Genomic DNA, 24,867 nt, shown 5'->3' with positions numbered 1-24,867 from the left:
CGATTTGTAATGTAGTGTTATTGTTATCGTTTCACAAACAAAAACAACCTAATCCTTCAGGTGGTTTATTTCTACAATGCAAGGAGTATGTTATGTTTCGTGAAGGGAAGTTAGCATTCCTCTGATGTTTTTGGCACCACATAACATTCAATCCCAGCCTCGGAGAGCATTTTTGTTTTGCCTTCCACGGACATCTGAAGCACTAAAGCCCAAAACTGTATCGCGTGTTTACTTTCCCATTGATGTCCTTAATGTCCACATATCAGCTGTCCATTTTCTGTGTTGTCCAAAGGTTTAACTCGAGTGCCTTTGGCATCCATTGGAAACAACTCTTAAGTTAAGCAACGTCAAACGTTAATGTTGAAACCTATCTTAATGTTTCACAGGCTGACTGTCGAAATCTTTCTGGTGAGTGTCTGTGCACAGTTTACGGAACGTATTCTACTTCCCCGTCAGGTTACATTTGTTGAAATGTGATGATGGCCCGCCTTTTATGCACTCAATAAATACTTAGTTGATTAAAATGTCCGAGGTTTTAATCAAACAATGTAAAATATGTTGTCCACGGGAAATTTGTATCGTTGAAGATGTGCGTTTGATAATCGGAATATTTTCTTGCTTTGTGTGGAAGTTTACATTATGTGTTTAGGTATTTGAAAAAATAATTTAATCAAATAAGTTTCGTAAGTGAGCACTATTGACCTGTTTTCTCTAAGTTTCAGTACTGCAAAGTAACAACTTCTATTGTAGTTTGAACATGTAATTATTTCACAACTGTTTCCTCCTCTTTTATCATTTTTTTAAACTTTGAACATCACGTTTTTTGTGTCACGTGTTCAATAAAACAACAGGTTCAAATGGTAAAGGTTCAGCGTCCATATTAAGAGAGTTAGGTGATGTGTAACGAAATGCATGGGGCTGCTGACTTTTGATGATAGCTGCTTGATCTTTTGTCGTTCCCGTTCGCTCTGTTACTGTCTCACTCAGCTGTTGATGAATAATCCACGTGAATGAATGCATTCATGCGTCAGTGAAATTCCAAAGCCCTATCGTGAATAGTAGTAAATCTTCAGCACCGTGAGCTTTGAACTGAGACTTTGACCTAGAGATGTAGGTCCCCTTTTTTTGCAGTACATAAGCACTTGCAAAGTCTAAGTGTCCTTCACTGCTTATGAGTAAAGCATCCGTCGAGCTCGGAATAAATGTAAGAGACACACACACTCCAAATGCGTTTTTTTATCAAATGAACTTTAGTTTTACAGACACTTTAAGTTATCGTTTATTGGAAGATACTGTTGACAATGATGCTAATTAAATAGAAGTCTGCAGTGAAGAAAAACAACTCCAAACTCGTGCTTATTGCTTCTACAAGCCACGTTCTGAATGGTAATTGTATGTTTTCCTGCATGCGCTCGTGCTAAACGTTCCAACTTAATGGGAAAAGCTGGTACTTTTTCCAGGGGGTGATATACACCTTGGAATGGCCGTGTTACACCTGTGCCAAGTCATGAGTTGGAGAGCCATTTTAGAATGCTCCATTCCAGACAAGGGTAAGATACGAGTTAAGCTAATTGAGCACGAGACAGATTAATACTACACATGGCATGATTCTTATATATATGCACTGTATTGCTTGTATACATGAATGTGTATTTTGTAGACAACTAATTTCCGCCATTGCTATGTTGCAATGATAATACAATTATAGTTAAAGAAATGTCTTAAATGTGGTTACGCATCTAGGCGCTTTATGACATGTGTATTTATTTGGACTTCGAATATATAAATAGTGGTTTCAGAGCATAGGTAACGAGCGGCTGGAATGATGACATTACGGTAGTTTTTTCAAATTTAGGCACCTCATCGAAAATATATGATCTGGTGCTCGATGTTTAAACTATCAAAGTAGTTGTGCTGGGTAGATCCCCATGTCTTGTTGGTACATCCTCCTCGATATCACTAACGTCCCATGACAACACTCAACACCATCACAGTCATGTATGTATGTTAAACTTAGTATTTCGTATCGTACGTAGCCAACCGTGTCAATCGGAGATGCGGGGGAAGGATAATAAAACCAAACGCGAAAAAGCAGTACTAAAAAAATCAGTTTGTCAATCTAGATGATGATCTAAATAGTGCATAGCTCCAGTGGCTTCCTAATGTCGGATGGAAGAGCGTTCCAGACGGCCGCAGAAGCACCGTCTGTAAGCGCGCGACGCAAGCGCTTCCAGACGGTGCTTCATCCGCGCCTCCGGTCAGCACGGCGCGGCTACGCGCGGCGTGAAATACGTTCTCCGTGCACACGCACGGCCGCTTGGGCTGACGAGGAGAAGTCCCCTTCACTCGCAGCGCGATGCATCTCGTGCCGCTGCCACCACCCGCCGCCGCCGCCGCTGTCCTCATCCTCCTCTTCCTCGCGCTGGAAACGCGCGCGGCGCCCGTGCCCCCCGCGTGCCCGCTCCACTGCACGTGCGCACCATCCCCGGCCGCTGCCGACGTCCTGGCGGTGAACTGCAGCGGCGTGGGCCTCTCCTCCACCTCCTCCTCCCTCGCCGGGATCGACGCCGCCGCCGTGGGTACACTTGACCTGAGCCGCAACGGCGTTGCCCGCGTGGACCTCGCCCTCCTCGGCGGTCTCGCTGGGTTCGAGGTGCTCCACCTCGGCGGCAATGGGGTCGTGGAGCTGCGGAGTGGCTCACGGGGTGGGTGGCGACTGACTCCCTGGGGACGTGGGGTGTCTGGTGGTGGTGGTGGAGGTGGTGGGCAGCTCCTGAAAAACCTGAAGGTGCTCCTTCTGAACGACAACAAGCTTGACAACATACCCGCAGGTTTGTGTTGTTCTTATTATTATTGTTGTTAAAAAAAAGTTTATTACGCTTTTGTCGGTGACGTTCAAAGGACCGCGCCAGTGTCAACACGAAGAGCAGCAGATGAAACGAGTTGGTAAACATTGTGAGATGTCAGCAGGCACAATCATTTGACGTTGAGCTTCTAACGCAGTTTTAGGCGTATGCATAATCATTCGTATTGCCTCGTACTACAGCATAGTTTGCAACTTTTTAAAGATAACATTTTCCATAGCCCTCTTAAAATGCTCAACTCTTATCACGAGTAGCTTGCCTTCCTGGGAACTACCATGATGTTGTCGCCTTGATGGAGCAATGTCACACGGATTTCCTTAGCAGTATTTGCTTGCACAATCTCTTGTGTACGGTCAAAAACACCTCACCATACTGGCACCTTGCAGCCCAGATAAAATATAAATTATATGTGTACACTATGCCTGCCATTGATAAAGTAACCCGGAATACACGTGGTTTCGTCAAATCTCAAGGTAAGCAGGCGCTGAGCCTGGATAGTGCTGGGATAGGTGACCACCAAGCACAACGCCGTTGCTCTGGGACTACGCGGTTTGCAGCATGGGTCAGTAGTTGTACTGTGATTCTATGGTTTCACGTTGAAGCTCTCGACCTTCAGCATCTCACACAACCCAACACTGCGAAGTCAAACAGAGGCCCCCATTCAGCAGTGGACTGGACATGGCTGTACACTCGGGCTATAACAATGGGGCTATAACATTGGGATATAACAATGTTTTCCCTTTTGCGACTGGATCATTTGCCACGATTATAGATAGTCGTTTGATCAAAGGATTGTCTTCGTTTGTTTTACATTGTCGTGACATTTGGCCCCTCTAGTGCCTTCGCGTGTTACGTGAGATCGAAATATGCGGTGCAGCAAATTTGTGGTGGAAAAAAATGATAGGATGCATTTTAATAGCTGGATCGTTGCATTGTTACACCCCCCCCCCCTAACCAGGGCGCGATTTGATGGGGGCTTGGGGAGGTTGGGGATCTCCCTGCATATGTACCTTCAATTGTCATTAACCACTTGATGGGAATTTCTTATCAGCTTCAGAGTAGACAGAGACCATGAAAGAAAATTGCATGTACATTCAACTGCTTTCGCACTGTACGAAACCAACCGTGCTAATCGGAGGTGCCCGTTAATGTTCGTGATGTAATCATGGAGGTAGAGCAGTAGCGTTGTGGCTTGCAAGCTACACTAGGAACCTGGTGGTGGTGGTGGCCCAGATTAAATTTACTGACCACAGTGATGTCCTGCCCCCCCTGTTCACGAACCAGAATGGTGAAGTATGGTCAAACAAACCCCCATGGCTAGAGTGGTGTGGGGGAGTCCTTCAACCAGCAGTGGACCGACAAAGAGCAACCCGATTGTAATTGATGAGAAACACACACGCGGACTTGCGCTACAGCGCGGCCGTTTTATATAGCGTTGTTACTCATTCACCAATTGAATATTTTAGTTGGTTTGCTTGGACTCTGTTATCTTTCACCCATAATCTGAGGTATGCGAATTCACTTTAGTATCTTCTGACATCATTGGGAGTTTTATTGTCTTTTTGCCTTTTTTGCAATGCATTTATTGTGCCTATTTAACTTGCTTGAGAGGTATTTATTGTCTAAGGGGTTCACATAGTGTTGTGGTTTTAATGGTGATGTTTTTCTTGGCTTTTTTTCTTTTGCCACTGCTAAGTTTTCACCACATTCACGTGAAATCATGATCGGAACTTGGACTAAACTGCAGTTAATGGTTAAGCCAAGTAACACAACAAAAACTTGTTTAATACAGAGAAAAAAATACGTTGGAATGTAATGCAAAGGAAATTTTATTCCGTTGAAAATGTGAGTGAAAGGAGAAAGTGCCACTCGTGTATTTTGCCTGTGCTCTACAAAGTCCTCGTTTGTAGACAGGTATGGGAATATATAACGTACAGCAAGGGAATGTTCGTGAGTCTTTTGGAACAGACCCCATAACTCATACCACTCTGTATGGAGCCCCGTGGATTCTTTCAGTCCTCATGGGCAATCTGTTGGAATTCATCCCAACCTCAAAATCAGATGAACCCTCATATATTGCAGCGGGCCTTGAGGTACACTCGTATTATGACACTATACATTTTAATTCTGTAAACGTGAATGTATTTTTTTGGCTTGTTAAAAGAATGACATAAATAGTCTTGAGACTCAGCGAGCCATTCCTGTATAAAATATATTTTTGTTGAAGTATAATAATTGATATATCTGGCTTGGTAGCATGGTGGTTTGTGTGTGCAGCTTATATGAGTAAGGTTGCAAGTTCAAATCCAGGTTGGAGTTCCATTCAACACTTCATCCCTCACATCCGATTAGCGCGGTTGTCTAGGTACGGTGCGAAAGAAGTTCCACATACATACGTCCCTCTGGCTTCAATTTACTGTAATTAAGTACCGCTTTGTAGAAGTCCTATGGAGTGACACACACCCATTATAGGAATGTGGATTTTACATCACCGAGCCAGGTTCGTATAGGAGTAGGTACGCACCAAGCAATGTTAATTTTAACAGGAATCCAACATTAATTTTAAGGATAATTGCATAACATTATTGCAAAAAAAAATTTCTATGAACAAATCACCCAGAATGCACCTGATCCTGTCAGGTCTAGGAAGCTTAGCAGAATTTGAGCCTGGATAGTGTTTGGATGGGTCAGAAGACAGCGGTTTAACAATGAATTTTGTCGAAGAAGGCAGTGCAACAAAATCTGCCGTTGTACTGTACTATGCTCCAACGTATATGCTGCCCGCATTCACAAACCAGCACTGGCCGGCATGGTGACAGACACTACACTGTACTAGGTAAGGCCCACTGAGCTCTGTGTAGCTCTTTTTCTGAAGCGACATGGCCACAATTGATCTCTCAATGAAGTGGCTCATCATCACCACGTGAACATTTATAGCAACTAAATACCCGAAAAGCATGTTTCTAAATGCGGGGGAAAACTGAAGGACCCAGAAATAAATATACGCGACCACGGGGGAAAACATGCAAGCTTCAAATATTTCCTCGTCATGGTCAAGATCGAACCCACGACTTCCTGTAAACCAGGTGAGACAGTTAACATCTCGGCACCATGGCGCCCCCCATATGGTCAAACAACCCCCCATGACCTGCACGACCTGGGGAGGCCCCTCATCCAGCAGTGGAGCAACAAAAACATCACCCCAAAGTACATGCCATCGTAGTATCACGTGACTGTGTCTAGTTATCAGGGAGCTGACGTCACTGGAGAGGTTGAGCCTGGCGCATAACGAGATCGTGACGGTGCGGAGCGACGCTCTGCACACGCTGAGCTCCCTCCGTCACCTCGAGCTGCAAGGGAACCGCATCTCCCACGTGGAAGGTGGCGCCTTCCGGGGCCTCAGCGCCCTCACGGTAAGCAGATGCTCGCCCAGGCCCTCGGCTCCACCGTCCGTGGGCTCTTCGCCACCCACCGAAATGTTGTCTCAAGCAAACACAAATCTAGCCCGTTTGGGGAGGTCGCCAGGTGACGCCGCATAGGTCAGAGTGCTGAAATGAAACCGCCGAGATGTGGAATTTGGATAGAGGCAACCGGGACCTTTGAGTAATCAGCGCTCTCAAGGGCAGAGAGTTGATGATCTCAGTCCGCTCACCAGTGACTGCATAAACCAAAAACAGTGAAATGATTTTTAAACTGAATTTGGCAAAATTCCAGCACTGAGAATTCGATATATATCTATTTGACTGTCATGCCAAGAACATTACTCTCACTGACCGTGCGGAGCAGAGGTCACTTGAAGGGATTTCAGAGGTACAGTAGCTCTGTCATATCCACTTTCGCGGGACGTTCTCCAACATGAAGGGTCGCACTGCTCTGCGAGAGATCCGGATGGAAGCCGGGTTTCATGACGTGAGACCGATAACACAATCGGGACAATATTTAGGTGGATGGGGGGGGGGGGAAATAAAAAAATAATCGCTTGCTTTATTAATAGCAAGTACATTTCGTATTTGTCAGCAAATATACGTTCAATTCAAAACTCCTGCAGAAAGCAGTGCACCATCTTGTGTCTGAGAAGATGACACCTGAGAAGTGCTTCCGAGGTGTGCTCAGCTTCCTCTCATCCACACAACGTGTTGGTACATTCCTCACTTGGCAATCAAACGTTCAGTTCTAAGAGCTGCGCTATGACACGTGGCATGAAAACATAGACTAAATGTAATACGACGGTTGTTTATTGTCATTGGCGACTGGGCTGAGACCATCGCCTCGCTACACTTGAGTACCTGCGATTAATCACGGGCGGATGACGTTCAGATTTAAGCCCAGACTTTCAACTGTGCCAGCTCAGTTTTGTGACATAGGGATTTGGATGCCCCCTGGCCATGTCTGCTCCTTGGAGTTCTTACTCACGTTCATGCTGGAAGCCTGCGCCTGAGCAATTTGTGTGTGTCTTGTTTAAATGTTATAATTGCTCTCTGCCTAAACTACGTTTGGTGCGAAAGAAGTTCAGCATACACACATACATTAGGGCACCTTAGTTGTGGCTATCTAACCAGGACACTGCATCTAAGGTGGACCGAAAGAGTGACCAACATAGAAGTAATTCAACAGTTACACATAGAACGAGACAACCTGATGATGCAGCCGGTGCCGGATTATCCTAGTAGCAACAGTAGCTACCACAGTAGCTACTATATATGTAGCTACTATATATGCAGCTACTACATACGCTACGGGCCCCGCACTTTCAAGGGCCCCGCGCTAAATGCTTTCAAGCTATGAATTCCGGTTCAGTGATTCTGCACTTGCTCTATTACTATAGTACTATACTGCCTTCAACTTTTATGAACGACTGGGTGTTTAAGGTTAGCGATTTGTCGTATTATGTGGCTGTATAGCAAATTAAAAAATACAATTACTATGCAAGTAAAAATTTAGTGTTTTTATATTTACGTGTTTTTTTTATTTAGAGCCCCTTTATAACATATGCTACAGGCCCCGCACTAGCTTCATCCGGCACTGGATGCAGACAGTGGTGAGAAGGAAACTGGCACTATTTGGACACATCTGTAGGATGGACAACATCGGTAAAATTAAAGTGTGTTGTTGTTGTTGTTTGGAAAAATGTAAGGGACTGGAAAGAGAGGAAGACCGGATAGAGATTGGCTTGACGACACAAGGGATTGGTGCCAGAAAGATGTGGCCACTGTTCTTTGGGTCTTTCGGTAAAGTCACGTCGATAGGTTCAAAGAAAATAACAAAAAATAACAGAAAACTACGACGATTCGATCGCAACACAAGCGTTCGTCATCAGGAAGTCACGTAGATAGGTTCCTGATGACGAACGCCTGCGTTGCGATCGAAACGTCGTAGTTTTCTGTTATTTTTTTGTTATTTTCTTTGAACCTATCTACGTGACTTTACCGAAAGACTCAACGAATATGAATCACTGCAGTCACGAAAGCTTTAAGTCAAGATGTGGCCACTACTTGACTATATTGGCACAAGACAGAGGAAAGTGGAAACGAATGACGAAATGAGCAGTGGAAACCTACGGGCTGTCTGCCCAAGGATCGTGAGGATCATGAACCATGAGGAATTCCCCTTAAGTTCTAAGACTCACAACACATGTGATCATTCAAATTGTCAGCGTTGGCATCGCAGGCTTTGCAACCGTTTTCATCTTTACCTCTGCCGTCACAACCGCCACCATCACTCATCACAGGTATCGTTAGTGTCACAGTTGATCATTTTGAGGATAAGATATGAACGTTTCACAATCACGATAAATGTGGCACGAACACAACAATGTTTTATCCAACTAGTTTGTAATATCTTGATTTGAAGCTTTCGTGACTGCAGGAATCCATACTCATTGGTTCTTTCGGTAAAGTCACGTAGGTAGAAAAAGTCTGCCTCAGCAGCAGACCACCTGATGATGGACGCTTGTGTTGCGTCCGAAACGTCGTGATTTATTTTATTTTATGCCTACGTGACTTTACCGAAATAACCAGAGTATAGTTTGTAATATACTATTTTTTCAGTAATGTGAATCTACAAAATAAACTTACCATTAGGTTGACATTTTCTGGTGTCTAAGTGCAAAAACGTATTGTCACCCTTCAGTTGTAAGCTGTATTTGATGTTGCCACCTATGCTTGTCCAATGATCATAAAGAAATGTCCTTAACATGAATATTGTATCAGTATACAGCTGAAGCCTCGAGTGAAGTTACCTCACGCTCCCCCTGCAAATTGCAGCCACTGCATGTAAAACAAGTCTTAAACATGTTCATGAAAGTAAATGTTCACACGAAAAAAACATGCAATTGATGCAAAGTCATTTTATACGATCAAGGCTCAATTCATATGCAATTTCGTTTCCTGAAATGAGCGACTTTGTGTTATTTCAGTGGACACTTTTTCCCCCACCCCACTTAAAACATGTGGCTCAGCATGCCACAGCCCACTATAGGCTTGGCATTTAAACAAACCGCTCAAACTTTCATGGGCAGGAGCTGAACCTCGGTGACAACTCGCTCTCCACGTTAACACCGGACCCCTTGGCGGACCTCGAAGACGCGATCGGCAGGGCCAGCCTCTCCCTGGATCTGAGGGGCAACCCGTGGAGATGCGACTGCAGGGCGTCCGCCCTGCTTGGCTGGGCTCGGCAGAGCCAAGCGCGAGCCCGGCTCCTCCGAGAGGTCACGTGCTGGGGTCGCCCCGCCGGACGGAGCCTCCTGGCCGCCGAGGAGGATTGTGGGCGTCCGGGCGCCAGCGTCATCGCAGCAGAGGGCACCACCGCCGTGCTGCCGTGCGGCCCGGAAGAAGGTGAGCCATCTCGGCTTCCGCAAGCTGCCGCCCGTTTTCCTTTTGAGAGCCTCTCTCTCTCTCTGTCTGTCCCTCTTCGGCGGGCACCACGACGGCCGTGGCCGCAGATGTCGTTTTGTCCATTGCAATGGCAGCGCTGTCAACCCCTTATCAGTGCCCTGCCTCATTGCAGAACAACTCAGACCTTATTGGTCACCCCGTGCCCATTATAAATGTCAACGTTCATCCTGCAAAGTCTCATCACACGGGAGAAACACAAACAAATAGACACTCACCACCAGCACACTCACCACTGCATAGTTGTCAACCCCTTATCAGTGCCCTGCCTCATTGCAGACCAACTCAGACCTTATTGGTCACCACGTGCCCCTTATACATCTCAAAGTTCAAATCGACAAATATGTTGTTTTGCCCGTATTTAAACAGCGGGCGCTCGGTGGATTATTAAAGCCGGTGCTTGGTGGATGATTAATTGCAGGATTGTGAGAGAGGGCGACTTCTTGACGAGGCTTTCATCCAGCAGTGGATTGATCGAAACCAGAGTGCCTGCCGAGGGCAGAGCACTCAACCTTTGCGCACAAGTCTGAACCCTACTTGCTGCACTGCCTATGTAGTTGCTCAGTTGACTCGCATGCAGGTGTCTGAGACGCAGCGTGACTTCGTTATCCGCATCCTGGCTCCAAGCCTACAGTAAATTTGATACAGTAAATTTAGCTGTGACGGTCCCACCTGAAGACGGAGACTTGTGTTGCCTCCGAACCGTCGTGATTTAATTGATTTATTTTCATTTATTATTATTATTATTATTATTTTATTTCTATTATTTTTTTCCTACGTGACTTTACCGAAAAAACCTAAGAGCAGTTGTTCTTCACTAATTTTCAGAGGTGGGGGGGGGGGGATGTGGACCCTGTGGGGCACTTTCGCCGATAAGACATCGCCAGTGTGTGTGAGGGCCGTCACGCCATTTGAAACCATTGTGGGTTTGACAGCAGCACGATGATGACTCGTCGTGTATTGTCGGGGAGGCCGCACGTCGCGTGGCCTCACTGAAGGCCACGGGTCAGAGTTTGTTGCGAGCAATACCACAGCACATGCTCACATGGGTGAACGCACAGCCCTTTTAGATGTTATTGATTTCAGCAGGCGCGTCCTGCGACGGTACGGATGTTGTACAGTGTAGATCGTAGTTACATTCACGGTTTCATCGGTAAGCGAAACAAATAGCAAGAATTGGTACGTGCGGGATGAGGGCCTCCCTCCACTGTGTGGGTCGTGGGGATAATTTGACCGTTATTCACTATCCTGATCAGCGCTGGTTTGGTGAAGGAAGAAGCTTGGATATCCCTCGCCACTTTGTTAGCCGTGGCCGGGAATCGAACTTAGGTGAGGCGCAGTGCACCCTGATCGCTCTGCCAACGACTTCAGAGGTAAAAAATTAACCCGTAAAAACAAAGTTTTTCACTATAAATCCTTTATATGTGTGGCATCGGGGCGGCTAGAGTCCTCTCGTCCTCTGGCTTGAGATGGCTGCCACCTATGGGTCAGATGATTGTGTGCCAGCATTAACCAATTGGTAAATAAATATTTTGAAAAAAATCCCTAAACAGTGTAAAATTTAGGAAAAATTTTTTCACGAAAATTCATTGTCACGCACAACGAGTCTGTGTGCAAAATGTCAGTTCGATTGGATCTCGGGAAGTGGGTTAAAAAACGACTGAAAGATTTGCATGGTCCTAAGCAAGCAAGCGAACTTAATATAAAGGATTTTAAAAAATCTCACCTGCATTAGTTTACATGTATTGTGAAATGAATATATTATGCAAGCAATATATTTCTACATGTATGTCGTATCAGTGCCGCGTTAGTTAAAGCTACAAAGTATTTATGAAGGCTATGGTCAACTATTAAAAAAATCCCCCGTTTAGCTTTATGGACTATCAAATAAGACTAGGAACACATTTTAGGCAGATATAACCTAGGGGAAATCCAGTTACGGTGTAGATAGCAGTTGCTACTGGTGGCGAGTGTGGGCTGGAATTGAACCTCTATCAGTAGGATTATCGCTTAATCACTGCGCCACTCCAACAGTTGTGCGCGTGCACAATCCGTGTATCACATTCGGCTGTCAACAAAATGTATGGCGAAGAATAAAAAAAAAAGTCATACGTGTGATCACACATTTACAATTAAAAAGTCGGATATTATCGGTTTACAGAAGCCAAGCTGAGTTTGAGCCTGCTTTATAGACGGATTAGTGCCCACCGGGGTTTGCCAGGTGTTGTGGATATGGGGCTGTGAGATGGCAAGCAGATGCCAATGCTGAGTGTTACCTCCTCTTATGCACCGTTCTTTACTCCAGGTATTCTTTCTAGATTTGAAGCTTTCGTGACTGCAATGATTCATATCCTTAGGTTTTTTCGGTAAAGTCACGTAGGTAAAAACAATAAAAAGTAAAATAAAATAAAAAATAAAAAATTCACGACGTTTCGGAGGCAACACAAGCTTCCGTCTTCAGGTGGTACCGTCACAGCCACGACAGCTGTATCAAGTAAATGAGAGATTTCAGGAGTTACCACTGCGTTTATATAATGGTTGGAGAAGGTGGTGGGGCATGGGCCGCATCTTTATTATTAATATGGTAAGGTGAGGCTTGAGACTAAGATAGACTGCATAACAAAGGCTGAGCCTTATGGAGAGGTGCGGTTTGTGACTCAACCTGTAACAGGGAGACCAACACTAAACATGGTAAAACAGTAATGGTTGTCTGTCAAATAAGATTGGCAAATAAGTGTAGTTAAATCTTTTTTGCATGGTTAATCACATCTTTCCAATGATTACTCAGTTTGTAACCGTCATCACGGTTGAAATTATGTCTGTGTTTGTATATTTGTATGGCTTCGTGTACAAACCTTTGATGGTAGCCAGGAGGTTTGCAAAGAACCTTGGTCTCGGAAAATACAATTTCATGAGAGCCCACCGAGTTGTAGCAATGATCGGCAACGGCCGGTATTCTGTTTACCTCCCACATGCCAAACACGCATTCATGGAATTGGCCAAGCATCCCAAGTGAGTCTTTCCTTAGTAAATAAACGTCAGGATCATTTTGAGTATTATTTTTTTAATCAGTCATTCTGCCACCTCTCCTTGCTCTGAAGAAGGGGAATTCCCTAAAGCGTCCACCTACTGTATCATTTATGGCAGCGCTAATGACAAATGTGGAGAATGGTATTCCAGTTGTTTCCAACACCACACCGGTGTACCGTTCGGATGATTTGTCGACGTTCGATGCAGTGTGTTATCGGGCGCGTGCTCTCACTTTTAAATCAGTTTCCAGCTCACGCCGAAACCAGGTTTGCGATGGTGGCGCGCAATGACCGCAGGCGTTAGTGTCACAATTGACTGGCAGCCATGCAGTGCCGGCGAGTCCATCACACCATGAGGCAACGGTGTCATGGTCCACATGGGGCATTAGAGAAGATCATATCGCTATGTTCAGGACCGCCGCTATAACACTTTATGGCAGCCAAGCATTATAAAGACAAAGTCTACCCATCCACGGCTACGACCTTGCATATTTCAGCTGTCTTTGTGTTGCCGTAGCGACTTGGGGTTGACAATCTGTTGTTAAATGCGGTTTATAGGCGATTAAAGTAACGTATTTATATCGGCGTCGAAATGCGGCCGCATTCTTAAGACGCCGTGCAGAAGCGGTGGGAATACCTTCGTGTGTCCGTCGCTCCGGAGACCGGGAGATCCGGTGGCCTATCCGTCGTTGCTTTCTCAACTCGACGGAGCGGGCCGCGTTGAAGGGCCGTCACCTTCCGCTCCGCTGCTGCCGGCGCGCTTGCCTGGCTTGACCACCTGAACCTGAGATCCTGGTTGTTGTTGTTGCTGTTGTTGCTGCTGCTGCTGCTGCTCTGCAATCTACATCAGCAGCCGTACGGAAGAAGAAAAAGACGCGGGGATAATTGTTTTGTAGAGAGATGCGCGGTCACTCATAGGCAAGAGGTAAAAAAAAGGATAAGGTGTCTGAGCCTGGACTTGAGTTGGGGCAGGGAGTTGACAGCTGAGATGACCGGTGGAAGTGAGTCCCTGACTAACTCCCAGACTATGGGGACAGCAGGGTAGAAGAAGCGACCTCTTCATTAGTTTACTATTTACGTTTTTAAAGGCGCTGCAAACCCAACAAAGGGGTTCACAGCTCTGTACAGAGAGAGTCAGAGAGAGAGAGAGAGAAACACCTTTTATCTCGTTAACATATCAAATGAAATATGTAGCTTTTTTGGATTCTTTATAAATGGGTAAAATCTCAGCGGTCAGGCGCAATTTTTCAGGCAGAGAGAGTTCAAAATCTGAGGGCCAAGGACCGAAACGTTATTTTCCGAACGCGTGGCTGACTAATTTATTATTCGGAATGGATTCAAAGCAAGAGGTCGTAATTGGGCGTGTTAGGGGGGTACGCTTTACAAGTACGGCTCAGAATAGTTGAGAGGTGCAAAGCGGTGATAAAACCAGTTTGGCATTGGAACAAAGCGGCTGAGAATGTGATCACCATTGGATAAGCACGGATAAACACACTTCTTAGCAGTGCATCACTGGAATGGGGATCATAGTTATGCAAACCCACCCATGGCAACCTGGCACATATGTCGTGGGACCTCCATACAGACAGCTCAGTGGAACATTTTATTTTAGTTTGTATAAAACAGAAACATTCACAAGATAAGAACTGTGGAGCAGCCATAACGAATCAGTGTCTCTCGAAGTGACGTGAGTTTTACTCCGTTACTTTGCTGCATGTGCCCGCTTTACAAATTTTTTACAGTTACGGAGAGTTTTAGGTGGCATCAATGAATGTACATTTGGTGTATATATGCAATAAATGTATACTGTCATTATTCTACTGCCATTATTATACAAATACATTCATATCTTGAGGGTTGTATTGCCAAGGAAATCTTTTTAGAAAGGTCCTTTGATGCTCTTTGACCAATTACATTTGATAAATGATACTGTACATATACAAGAACAGTAAAATTCCACACAGACAAGGCAGCAGCCTACTTGCTGTGTTGCATCAGCAGATGGGCGTCTCACACAAGCCCCATCTGTGATGGACGTCTCACACCGTCAACTCATTTATTATTGCAGCGCACCCATAATCACCTCTTTCATCCTTTGTTCCCTGAAACAATACCCATATAAAACCAAATAACATGTACCAACATTTTAACTATATTAATTTAAAAAAATCTAATATCAGAGATGTAGTATCAAAGATAATTGAGTAATGATGGGGCTGGCTGGGAGTCTGCATAATGGGCAACGGGTGTAGAGGTACAGTAATCCCCCTTTCACGTCGTTTGGCAAAGACGTCGTCACTTTATTAATACCACGACCCCGATTTGCGTCGTCTCAACCCCACACTTACGTCGCTGACAGCATCATCGTCCGTGCTTTCTCGTATCTGTTGCCTCTCAGCCTTCCATCCCACCACCGCCGCCGTACCCTGTAAATTGGCTTTGATTGACGCCGTTTCGATATGAGTCGTCGCGCCTTTCAGGAGCGCACCCCCCGACGTGAACCGGGGTGCAACTGCCGCACTTACGCTTCGTCACGGCACAATCGTCTGCACCGACCAGCACGCACGATGTGCGGCAGGTGTAGTGAGTGGAGAGGCCGCTGATGGGCGCAGTGGACAATTGGGAGTGAAGCGATGAGTGGCGTGACCGGCGGGGAGCTCCAGAAAGACGAGAGGGCTTCTGATGCCGGGGCTGCAGCTGCCGTGGCCGAATGTTGTTTTATGGTGGTTGAAATAAACAATACGTAGTCTACAATCTCGACTTGGTGAAGTCCTTTCACGTTTTTATATATAGATATATAAAACGAATTTATAATTCCAAAACACGAGTTGGGCAGATCGAGCATCAAGCCGTCACGTACAGATGTGTAAAATAACCATTTCACGATTCCAATTCGCGACAGGCTTTTTTTCTTCTCTTGAGATGAAAGGCAGACGTTTCATCGGGGAAAATTTCACCGGAGTGGGAACCTGAAACCAGCTTTGTAGATGTGTACGCAACACACCCGCCGGCGGCATAGGGTGGCCGACGTGCGGCCTCGCACGCGGCATGCGAAGGGGGTCACGTAAACGGTGCGCCGCCTCTCCGTATCCCAGTGCCTTGGGTCCCGCCAGACCAGTGCAGGTGCACACTCAACAGCGATACCACTCGCACTCATGCACAATGGGCGTGTGTATTAAATACGTACTTTGCTCACTCTGTTTTGCAGGCATCGGGATGGTGTCGTGGTTCGTGTGGCACATTAGGAACATTCGCAAAACCGGATTTCCCATGTGCAATGAATAAAGGCCATTGGCCGAAACGTCGCCAATTATGCAGTGTTATTGACGAATGTGTTGACTTTCGGTTTGCGATCCATTTGACCTCCCAGCGCGGCGATTGAAACGACAGTCCAAGTTTCTTCACCCCTCCCTGGCTGAGTCCACCCGGCAGTATGAATGGGGACACCGCAGTTCGTCGATCGGCCAGCCGCACGTGGTGGGGTATCGCGTTGGGACACCCACCACCTCTTACCAAGAGAGTAGACCAGAATACCCACTAGGAGGGCTCTCCAGTGCTACCTCGAGCAGAAGCCATTCCGCCAACAGTGCTGCAAGCGAAGCAATTTCCTGGTCTGCCCCTTTACCCCGTTTTTTTTTTGTTTACTTTTATTCACAGCCATGGAGGTTCTCTACTGGAGGACTCCCTTGGGGCCCGTCGACGGCGAACGAGACGGCGACGGAGGCCGCCCGCACGTGGACCGAAGCGGCGCCCTGGTGGTGCCGCACGCGAGTGTGGAGCACGAGGGCCGGTACGAGTGCGTGCGCTGGAGCGGGGCCGCCAGGGACCTCGCGCCCGTCCACCTGCTCCTCTCCGAGCGCGGGCACCGGCGCGCCCGCTCGGCGGCCGGGGAGCCCAGGGCCGCGTGCGCGGTGTCGCAGGAGCAGTTTGTGCTGGCCGTTTCCCTCTCGGTGATCATCACGTTCCTCGGCGCGTTCGCGTTGGGCGTGTTGGCTCGGCCCTACGTCATGCCGCTGTTCTCCTGCTGCTCGAGGAAGCCCAAGGAGGGGCGGGCAACGGACCGCAGCGCCGCGGCTCGCGACAATCCGGCTTTCTCGGACGACGGCGTTCAGGGGCGGCCCACAGGCGACGGACGGAAAGGCGCAGGTCGCAAGAAGGGCGTGTGGCTCTTCGGTCGGAGAAAAAATGAAATCGCCGAGCCGAAAGTGAAATTTTATTCGGAGCCACCGGGCGCCATGCTGCATCGTGAGGGCAAAGCGAAGGTTTCGCGGGCTTCCTCCAGCTCCAACTCCTCTCAAGGTCCCTACAGAGACACGCACCTCCCGGGCATGGGCATGGGAGCTGGCGGCAGGAGAGACATTGATAGCACAGATTCCGCGATAGGAAGCTCCCAGACAACCTACGAAAATGTGCAATTAAACGCGCATGGCCATGCGAAACCTCAAAAACCCGACTCGGATTCTGACTCTGATACGAGCTCTAGCCACAACTCGTTTGTGAACGTCAACGTGCAGCCACTTGGGCACATCAACCCGGGAAGGGGAGTGGGGCAGCCTGGGCACCTGAGCCAAGTTTCCGGAGGCATGGGAGTGAGTCACGGTGGTAATCGAGTTCCCACGGCTAAGTTGAGTTCCCCAAAAAGGTTGGCTCCACTACCTCCAGCAAATGTCTCTCAGACGAAATCGCCGGCACTACAGCTGCCATCAAAGGAGAATTCTGGAGCAATTGCAGGTGCCGTGAGTGTGGCCGTGCTTGGTAAGCCCTCAGAGGTTGGTGCATTGAAGAGGTGGCCAGAGTCTGAGAGGTACAATGATCAATTGCAGGAGGAGCAGCACAATAAGCCGCAGAGCATGATTCCTAAAAAGCCTCCCAGACGTGAACACAGTGATTCCACGTCCGACTCAGAAAGCGATGAGGGAAAAAACGTGGTCCCTGGTCGAGCCCATAGTGGCATGATGCGTCCTGACAAAGCAAAAGACTTGGAAGAAATATCTCTGTCGTCAAATTACGTTGTTCACATTGATGGGGTTGACACGGGAGAAACTGAATGCGATGCTCACATCGATAGCCCCGTGGCTCATGGATCTTCTCAAAAGAATGTCGGACAAACAGGTGGGCAGGATGCGAGCCAAACTCAGGGGATGCATGCGGCTCAGCCCGCCAGACGCAGCAGTTCCAGCAGTGACGACTCATCGGACACGGACGATGGCAACGGTGGCGTGGCTCTCCCCGGCGGCAAGGCCCCTGTGGTGGCGCCCAGATACGTTCTACAGAGAAGCTCCGAGGGCGGCGAGTTTCCACCCAAATCTGCGGCGGCCGCACAAGGCAAGCTGGGCCCGCAGGCCAGCGATGCCGCCGCCGCTGGTCAAAGTACGCCATCGAAGCGTTTTACGTTCGCCAAGCTGAAGGCGGCAATGAATTTAAAGGTGATGTTGCCAACGTCGAAGAAGGAGAAGGGAAAGGATAAAAGCAAAGCAGAGGCTCAGAAGAAGGAAAGCGTTGAAAGCCAGTCGTCGGGAGACAGCAGTTTGGAGGATGGAGATAACAAACCGAAGACTGCTACGGTGAAGGTCGATGTCGAAGACGGCAAGCAATCTAGTCCTTCTTCATCGAACGCTTCAGAACAATCGAACGATAGGGCTAAGGATTTGGAAAGTACACTGCGTGCACCAGTAGCCCAGCATGGCCCGCAAGGGGTCAGTCTGGCTGTAAAAGCTCACCTGGGTAAAGGGGATTCACAGTCACTTAGCGACAGCAGTGAGTCCGATGATGACCGACGTGCCTCGCACCTCGGAGACGGAACAGCGAAGGGCTCTTTGATATCTGGACACGCGAAATGGCCAACAACACAGTCACTACACAGACTTGGCCGTGGGGAGGACAGCGAAGAAGATGCATCTCCTGGCACGAGTAGCATGGATGGGCGAGTCGCCAGCTCATTACAGGTGGCATCGATTTTGGGCCAGGAGAGGCAGACGCGTGATGATTCTCACTCCGATTCCAGCGATGGTGGTCAAGCAGCGAGCTCACTGCAGCTCGCAGCATCTCGGGGCTCAGAGGGACCGACGCTCCACAATTCTCACTCCGATTCCAGCGATGATGGTCAAGCAGCGAGCTCACTGCAGCTCGCAGCATCTCGGGGCCCAGAGGGACCAACGCTCCACAATTCTCACTCCGATTCCAGCGATGATGGTCAAGCTGCGAGCTCACCACAGCTCGCAGCATCTCGGGGCTCAGAGGGACCGACGCTCCACAATTCTCACTCCGATTCCAGCGATGGTGGTCAAGCTGCGAGCTCACTACAAGCGGTGGTGACGCGTGGCCAGGAGAGGCAGTCGCACAAGGAATCCAGCTCTGATTCCAGTGATGCTAGGCAAGCTACCGGCTCCCTACAGCCGGCGAGATCTCGGGGCCGGGAGAGGCAGAGGTGGGGCAATTCTCAATCCGATTCCAGCGATGACGGGGAGAGGCCACCGCGGGGCCGCACGGGGCCTCCGCGTGGTGACACAGAGGGCAGCAGGCACAGGCAGGACGATGAGCACGAGGTCTCGCCATCACCGAGAAGCAATCTGTTAGCAAACACGTTGGCGGCGTGGCCTACAAAGAAACCGGACATCCTCGGAACACGACGCGGACAGCCACGTGTGTCTGTGTCCAGCACCAGCTCTGACGACGAATCTGTGGAGCGTCCGGTGCCGCAGAAGCAGCAGCAGCAGCAACGGGCCACTGTCACTCCTACGGCCACCCGAAACGTTTCGGCAACACATGAGCTGCACACTCAGTGGGGCTACTCAACAAAAGTTGACTTTGATGGAGGGGGTGCATTGGGTGGTGCTACCAAGGCGGCGCCATTCGAGTCGAGCTGGACAGTCTCATCGTTCCTAACGCAGGGTCGTGACGAAGGAGCAAGTGACCCGACTGGCGTTGCGCAGCCACACGTGACGCTCCAAACAGAAAATGCTTTTGGCTTCAGCGAGGCTTTGTCCTCGGCCCTGCTGATGGCACCAAAGGCTGGAGAGAAGAGCGGCGTGTTCTCATCCGACGCGCTCCTCTCGCTCACGAAGCGGACAGGTCGACGGGGAAGCGACGACTCCTCCTCCTCCTCTTCATCCAGCGGAGATGAACAGCTGAGATCAACGAGGGCACGGGCAGCCAAGCCGGACCTGCTCTCACCTCCGCCTCCTCCACTACCGAACGCTCCTCCACCTGGTGATGAAATCGATCGAGGCGACAACGACGACGACCACGATGGTGGTGGTGCTGGTGATCAGGACTTCGAGTTTGTGAGTCTACCCAAGCTCTCGGTGTCGCTGAGGCTCCCAGGCTCGCAGAGCGACTCGTCGACCGAGGAGTTTATTAGTCGCCAGCTCACGGCGGGGTCCAGCAGCAGCCTCAGCGATGGCGACTTGGGATGAACCCCGTCACGGTCCCCATGCACGGACGTTGGGAAGCGCTGCGCGAAAATAAGAGATCAGACAGCGACATTGGGAACACACACACACATACACTACTCTCGATAATGACGCTGTCGACAAAGATTAGGCAAGAATAATATGCACTTTTAAAACATTGCCGTTTCAAAGCCACAGGCTGCATAGTATTTGCCATAGAAAGCAAAATAAATTCTTCTGAATGTTAACATCAAAGGGTAGTTTATATTACAATCAAGTGATACTTGTTTGGGCAGGGATTACGCTGACAAGAAAAAATGCTGATAAAATAACTCAACCTGCTGGAGTTTCCTTCACGTTCAAGCCAGAAATATCAAGGTTTTTTTTTTATTAATGCAGTGATTTATTCCATGAAGCTTGCTCTTAAGGCTCTGTCCTGATACACGTGGCAAATGCCAAAGCAACCCAGGTCACACCTTGCTATAGATATATATATTTTACCAGATGTCCTCGCTACTAAATTATTACTCAGGTGGTCATGCACAAGGGGATCTCCAAAAATATGCCGGTTTCACTGGTCGCGGTTTATAGTTCCATATCGCGGTGGTGTCAAGACCTGCAACCTTTACCTCCACAGCAGCAGCTTGGGCTACAGCTGAGCCACAGAGCCAAACTCCACGCCTGCCACTTTAAGGGTTTTTTTTTCTTTCTCGCGAAATTGCTATCACCCAAAACACATGTGAGATAGTCATCAAACTTCATAGAGGTTGTATCATATTTCGTATTGGATCTAACAATAATGGCCCATTCATGGCTGTTGTTCATTGTAATCATACCTCCAAATTAGTGTCGATACTCAAGTTAAACTGTTGCAAGGTAAAAATGCGATTTCACAAATGAGCGTAAAAATGTTGCTAACAGAGATAATTAAAGCGCTTACGACGTAGACATGTTTTATATTTTGTCAAGATTTTGGAAAACCGCAAGAGGAGATTGACACGAGTGTTGTTTTTTTCATCACAGTGTGAGATTATTCAAATGAAAGCACTCTGTGATGCAATTTTTTAGGTTGGAATGTACAACGGATATTTTGTATGTGTGTGGTACATGGCAGCGATGTAGCACGTGTACCCTTGTGTTTGGTTCATTCCGTGGTGAGTACACAAGTCTGCAATGCACGGTGACTAAATACTTTATCCCGTTGCAATGTAATATGCACTGTTAGTGACAATCAGCATCACTTCAAATTACGTTCCACATTCTGAGAATGTTTTACAGCACGGCAAAATTATCGTGTATCGCTTGACGTCACTCCATTACGGAATATCACAATTAAACAATTAAAAATATTGATTGATAATTATTCTTGCTTATAAACCATTTGTCTGACGCCGATTTATTGAATTCCCGTCAATAATCCTATGACCACATCACGCCACATAAGCCCAATCTCGTCTCATCCCGGAAGCTAAACAGAGTTGACCCTGGACAGTACTTGGACGGGTGATCACCAGAGCCTGGCAGCTGTTGTAGGGAAGGGGCTGCGATGTGACCACGAGGTGGCAGTGTCACCTCTTCGGCATGTGCCATGCGGTGGGTTTATTGGCCTTTATTCTGCATAGAGAAACACATTCATGAATGGCAATGGCCAAACGTGCCAGATTGTGACCCTCCTTTAAAAAAGTATTAAGAATTAGTGAGGTTTTCATGGGTAAATAACAGCACGGAAATTTGTTTTATTACCTGACATCATATAATGCCATCTAAGGGGTGACATTGAAACGCAGCAAGAATAAACCCTACGGCTAAAAAACCATTGAAGGTTGTGACTTTATTTATTTAAATTTGGAACGGTGGGGGTCACGACAGGTCGTGGAAAATCAAAGCGCAGGGTGCTTCCACGGACCATGAAACAACTAAAAAAAAGTGGTGGAACATCTGCGGAGAGACCCCCTCGCGTGCGTGGCCCGTGCGTGGCATGTCAGCCCCCCCATCCACCCACCCACCTCCTTGCCCTTATTTTATCCCCACTCCGGTGAGCAAGAATGACTGTACGTTCCGTCAGCCGTAAATCACCGCCGTGTTTACTGCCGGGAATCGAGGTTCGTGTCAGCACGGGGACGGGAGGCCGGTAAAAAACAGCGCGCGGATCGAAAAACAGCGCGCGGGCTAACAAAGACAGGAACTGCGAGGCACGCGGCGAAGACGTGACGGGAGGTTCACACCAGACGGCTGGGCCCCTTCGTCTGCGCCTGCCACTGTGGAGCCACGGTGGCCAAACAAAACGTCGCTTTTTCAACACATCCACGGCCGCCACATCACCACCACCGCCGCCACCACCACCCTCCCTCTTCCCTCTCCAACTCACACGGGGTTCCTGTTTACAGAGGCCACTCTTTCCTGTTGTGAGCGTGCCCGTGTTGTCATCTCAAAGCTATCGGCCCGTGTGCGTCTGATCATGTTATGTTTGTCTACCCCCGCTGGAAATTCCAGCTTTTGTGGCTGTTGTTCGTGGAAGAGGGCATTTGCCGGCGCCCGCTGGAAGCTGACCGGAGCCGCTGTGTGGGAAATAAATTGAGCCATTGATCTGATTTCATGGAACATTTTATGCAGACGTGCTTAAATGTAGCTGCCAGCTTGTTTTGATCTTGAGTGCATATACAGTATTTGGATGTCAAGAAATTAAAGGATCACCCACTGCCAGCAGTTTATGCGAACCCACCGAAATGCGCCTTGAACCAGTTTTAGAAGTCTCGTCGTTTACATGGTAAGAAAAGTCATAAAGAACTTAATATGGTCATTTCGGTTTGCTCCAAGAGGTGATGCTACATGAGTAGGTGCATGACTTACTAATTATTAACAAAATATATATTTTAAAGGGATCTGATGAGTCGGGTATGTTCCATTTTTAAATCCTTTATATTAAGTTCACTTGCTTGCTTGCTTGCGCGCTTACGACCGTGCAAATCTTTCGGTCGTTTTTTAACCCACTTCCCGTGATCCAATCGAGCTGACGTTTTGCACACAGACTCGTTGTGCGTGACAATTAATTTTCGTGAAAATTTTTTCCCAAAATTTTACACTTTTTAGGAAAAAAAGAAAGATATTTAATTACCAATTGCTTAATGGTGGCAGGCAATCATCTGACCCATAGGTGGCAGCCATCTCAAGCCAGAGGGCGAGAGGACTCTAGCCGCCACGCATATAAAGGATTTATAGTGAAAAACTTTGTTTTTACGGGTTAATTTTTTCTACATGTTTTCATATAAACGCTGTAAAACGTGCTTGATATTAAAACAATATTTGTCAGTACTTTTTCAATTGTAAATGTAATGTGAAAGTGTTTTACCTTCCATCTGGACAACAAGCCATGGTGTAGTTCTATAGCTCTATCCAGTAGCATGTGAGACTCTTCCAAGGTCACACTTCACCATTGCTTTTAATTTGTCGTACATTTGGTAATCGTATAGCTAACAAGACGCTGTCGCAAAGGAGATATACAGGGCGCTTAAACAAATGTTAACACTTATATGGGACTATCGTTTTTAACGTAAAAATAACGGCTAATAATACACTGTAACATGATAACAAATGTATTTTTACAGCTTCAAAAAGGCAAAGAGTCTCCACTCGTTCGCCATCGTTGTCAACACGTTGCCTGGAATCTTTTCCAGGTGGTATCCAGAGCCCGGAGGCACATTTCTTGCGGTATTGTTGCCAGTTCTCAGATGTGCTAACATCTTTTTGAAGCACCCTGCATTTCACAGACGAGCATAGTCTGTCAGTAGGAGGTGACGTTGCTGTTTGGTTTTACCCAATTAGGTAGATCTCCACATGTGGTGAATGTTGCCACCCAGTGCACCTGGGACCAGCTCTCTTTCGTAATGACGTCCCGTGATCTTTAACGTCCGCCCTGAAGCGGGCAGCGCGCCATCGTGATCCATAGGGCGGCCACTGAACTCCAACCACGAACATCTTGCAGCGACCGCCAAGACAAAGACAAATCTCCCCGTGTAGCTTGTAACAGACTGTTGGGGCAAGTGCTGTTAGCGAGTTAGCGCCTATGAAGGCCGGCACGGCACACGAGGGGGTCGGTGGTCAGCACCACGTCCAGCCGCTTTTGTCTCCCGAGGTGGCGGACGTTTACACACCACACCATTTGAGGCTGAGTCGACCTAGGCGAGGCCCAGGACCAGTTCAGATAATCGTCACTGGTGTTGACCGTGAGCTCGAATCGAACTCGGATCGTTGGGTTCGTAGCTCAGCGCGCTCACCGCTGCACGACCCCCCGTGTGCTCAAAGACGCACTCGGCGTCACGAGTACCTTTAACAGTCAGTAGAGGGAGCTCTTAAGCTCTTCACCGTCCATTTCTTGACAATCTCTTGATTCCCTTCCACTAATAGACTCACAACCATCTTAAACTATCACACCCGGCCACGCGCGCGCACGCACGCGCACGAGGCCTCGCTGGGAATTCAACTTGCAATGTAAAGTTACGAACACGGCCGTGGCCAGGCTGCTTCGCTGTTCTCGCTGTTTCCATAGTGGATGTCGTCGATTGTCCCAATCAATCAAAGAAGGCGTCAGCCTGAGTCGACGTTGTCATCGCTTCAGTAACGCAACCTGAATGTCTGGAATGGAGCGAGCTGGGGATAACGCTTGAAAAGTTATGTAAACAGGTCTTAGGCAGCA

The 24,867-nt window shown here is 47.9% G+C and overlaps 1 protein-coding gene and 1 long non-coding RNA gene across 6 annotated transcripts; one reads left to right on the top strand and one right to left on the bottom strand.

Moving 5' to 3' along the window:
* Window positions 1-1,134: 1,134 nt before the first annotated feature.
* LOC133350061 (dentin sialophosphoprotein-like) lies at window positions 1,135-21,523 on the top strand. 4 transcript variants are annotated; one of them, XM_061564048.1, is made up of 6 exons: window positions 1,190-1,204; window positions 1,461-1,550; window positions 2,353-2,831; window positions 6,108-6,277; window positions 9,382-9,697; window positions 16,441-21,523. In XM_061564048.1, the coding sequence occupies exons 2-6, from the start codon at window positions 1,531-1,533 to the stop codon at window positions 20,196-20,198; spliced, it is 4,743 nt and encodes a 1,580-aa protein (XP_061420032.1). In that variant the 5' UTR covers window positions 1,190-1,204; window positions 1,461-1,530; the 3' UTR covers window positions 20,199-21,523. The 4 variants fall into 4 exon arrangements, with proteins under 4 accessions (XP_061420034.1, XP_061420033.1, XP_061420035.1 ...); XM_061564050.1 differs by lacking the exon at window positions 1,461-1,550 and having other exon boundaries at window positions 1,135-1,204; XM_061564049.1 differs by lacking the exon at window positions 1,461-1,550 and having other exon boundaries at window positions 1,167-1,386.
* Window positions 13,427-24,594, bottom strand: LOC133350070 (uncharacterized). Of its 2 annotated transcripts, none has more exons than XR_009756009.1 (3): window positions 24,499-24,594; window positions 20,077-20,236; window positions 13,427-13,624 (listed from the first exon to the last, which is right to left on the bottom strand). It is a non-coding gene; the product is annotated as an uncharacterized LOC133350070 (long non-coding RNA). The 2 variants fall into 2 exon arrangements; XR_009756010.1 differs by lacking the exon at window positions 24,499-24,594 and adding an exon at window positions 23,989-24,111.
* Between the last annotated feature and the right edge of the window lie 273 nt (window positions 24,595-24,867).

The sequence above is a fragment of the Lethenteron reissneri genome, chromosome 32 (assembly GCF_015708825.2).
Source record: "Lethenteron reissneri isolate LAM-NWPU_2019-01 chromosome 32, ASM1570882v1, whole genome shotgun sequence".
NCBI lineage: Eukaryota > Metazoa > Chordata > Hyperoartia > Petromyzontiformes > Petromyzontidae > Lethenteron > Lethenteron reissneri.
This window is presented reverse-complemented; position numbering and strand designations above follow the sequence as displayed.

What these genes read in the sequence shown, in the direction of transcription:
- LOC133350061 (XM_061564048.1), top strand. Translation starts at nt 1,531, where the DNA reads ATGCTCCATTCCAGACAAGG. An exon ending in GGGGCCTCAGCGCCCTCACG is followed by an intron (nt 6,278 to 9,381) that starts GTAAGCAGATGC and finishes TTTCATGGGCAG; the next exon opens with GAGCTGAACCTCGGTGACAA. An exon ending in GCCGTGCGGCCCGGAAGAAG is followed by an intron (nt 9,698 to 16,440) that starts GTGAGCCATCTC and finishes TTTTATTCACAG; the next exon opens with CCATGGAGGTTCTCTACTGG.